Source organism: Lindgomyces ingoldianus, assembly GCF_010093535.1.
Source record: "Lindgomyces ingoldianus strain ATCC 200398 unplaced genomic scaffold BDR25scaffold_8, whole genome shotgun sequence".
Lineage (NCBI taxonomy): Eukaryota > Fungi > Ascomycota > Dothideomycetes > Pleosporales > Lindgomycetaceae > Lindgomyces > Lindgomyces ingoldianus.
The window spans coordinates 1,512,947-1,515,313 of NW_022985169.1; the positions used below are offsets into that span (position 1 = coordinate 1,512,947).

Below are 2,367 nucleotides of genomic sequence, written 5' to 3' on the forward strand. Positions count from 1 at the left end.
ACCCGTCACTCTTCTTGTAGACCTGTCATATAACCCCAAATTTAAAAATCTAGCAATAACTATGATGCTATCGTAGATCAGAGCGACATGCTGCATAACTGTAGACAGAAGTTAGTATGATAGCAGCTGTTTAGGTCCCCCGATGTCGCCGATAGGTAAGTAGGAACACACATCTACATTAGAAAGCCTGATATGGTACACTACGGCTAGGATTATCTTCAACACTAAAGCCTAACCACTAACCACTCACGGTCTTCCGCTAACCCTGTCATTCCCCAACAACGGCGTCTCCTCGCTCTCCCCTTCATACAATAATACCCCATTGCCATGCGCCTCCCCATTTCCAGGTCCAGGTCCAGCTTTCTTCGCCTTCCAGTCTCTCCATAAAAAGCACAAACTCATGACCAACAAACACCCCTGTAAACAACCTGTGAAAATAAACAGGCCCCAAGCGCTCCAACCACCAGGCCCCAGCCTCACAGCCAAACTCGCGGCAAATACAAAGCTACCGGGCGTCTGTATACACATCATTGGGACACTCAGACTGCGCACAGCCTGCAGTTCCCACGTCATTAATATTTGCGGGATGTATTGGACGCCTGCAAGGAGGGTGCCCAGGACACCGAGAAAGTTTGCCCAGCCACGGAGATGGGAGGATGCAGCGTAGACGAAGATGATGGACCCGAGGAAGGCGAAGATGAAGAAGGCGAGTGAGGCGGCAAGAACTATGATTGCTTCTTTCCACGTGGGCATATTGGCTTCTGCCTCTTCTTCGGGGAGGTTTCGGGGGAAGAAGATGAGAAAGAGCATCATGCTACGGCGTGTTAGCTTACATGCTAGATAGGGTACAAGTAGAGCCTCCTCTATAGAATATCATACATGAAGAAGAAACAAGTCCACTGGACGCCAATCTGCGCAATCCCAAGCAAAGCCGAAGCGCATGCAAAACGGCTGATCTCCTTACAGCACCCCATGTCCTGTGTGCTCTCCGGTAGCGTCAACATATTCGCGATGCTTGCTGTTCCCGAGACAGTCCCCAGGAGCACAAACATCGGGCTCAGTCCGCGAGAAGAGCGGCGGGAAATGATCTTATAATGTTGTGGGAGGTAGGACACGAGGATGCCGACGACAATGAAGCTGTGTCCGGCGGTTAGCGATGGGGAGCTGGCTTTGAGCTGGTTCGGGAACCGTGAAAACCTACACAGAGACGGAGAAGTCGAACAGATTAGGCTGAGAGAGCTCCCGACATCGGTCTGGATCAAGTGCAAGCATAGTTGTGTATTTAGTGTTGTGAACATGACGTGTGCTTGAGAGCTTAGTATTTAGAGGGAGGTTGGGGATGTGCCATGACACGCTAGTGCGCATCGGCAATTGTATGCGCAAAATCGGGGGATGCCAAGGTCGGCATTGCGCAATTCCCGGCCAAGCCAGTTTTGCCTGCCAAAAACCCTCCTGTATAGAATTTACCTATGCAGCTTCCTAAACTATTATCAACATTAATATAAAAAGTAAGGCTGTACAGCTCTAGCGTACCTCACAAGCGAGTTAGCAACTCTGCTAAGACTCTACTAACGTACACCACAGGCGAGTTGCTTACACACCTAAGTTGCTTACTTTACTAAAACCCTACTAAACTAGCTACATTATAGAGAGTTATAAATAAAGCATTACATAAGTACCTAGAGCTATTTATGTTAGTATACCTAGACAATGTACTAGTGTATATAAAAGGGATACTAAAAGACTCTATTACTAAGGTAAAAAAAGTCTTAGAAAAGCTAACGTACCTAACGGGTTGGCCGGCCACACAGGTTGGCCGGCCACTTTTGCTAAGCCCCTACTAAACTCTACCTATCTACATAATGCCTTAACAACAACACTAGATTAAATCTTCTAAAGAACGTTAAATACAGCTTACTTTTTAGGCTCTTAAATAAGACTTAAAACTCTTCTTACAACGCGCTGCAGCTATCTATAATGTCTTTTACACAACACTAAGTAATTAACGCGCTAGACAGCCTTTATAAGCAAAATGCTAGCCTAAATTAAGGAATTTAACTAAGCTAAAAAAAAAAGTAGTTATTAAGTATATACTTAAGCTTATTACACGCAGATTTCCCTTTAGGCTTGCAGCTATAGCTAATATAGCTAATTTCTTGCCTGCAGAGCGCAATCTAGGCTAGGTTAGCTTAAACTAGACTAGTATGTAGGTTAAGCACTGCTCTAAGTTTATAATAAAGTTTAATTATAAGTATAATTATAAAAAAGCGCTTTATAAAGATCTAGAGGTTATCTAGGGCTAGTTTTGCCTAGTAGCTAACATAAAAGCTAAGTACAGTATCTAGAATAAAGACAGGTATAACTTTA

General features: G+C 44.6%; 1 protein-coding gene across 1 annotated transcript; it reads right to left on the reverse strand.

Annotated features, from left to right (window-relative positions):
- Positions 1–208: 208 nt before the first annotated feature.
- BDR25DRAFT_332723 (uncharacterized protein) lies at positions 209–1,325 on the reverse strand. Its single transcript, XM_033692776.1, has 3 exons — positions 1,202–1,325; positions 880–1,137; positions 209–814 (listed from the first exon to the last, which is right to left on the reverse strand). The coding sequence occupies exons 1-3, from the start codon at positions 1,270–1,272 to the stop codon at positions 247–249; spliced, it is 897 nt and encodes a 298-aa protein (XP_033550840.1). The 5' UTR covers positions 1,273–1,325; the 3' UTR covers positions 209–246.
- Positions 1,326–2,367: the final 1,042 nt, after the last annotated feature.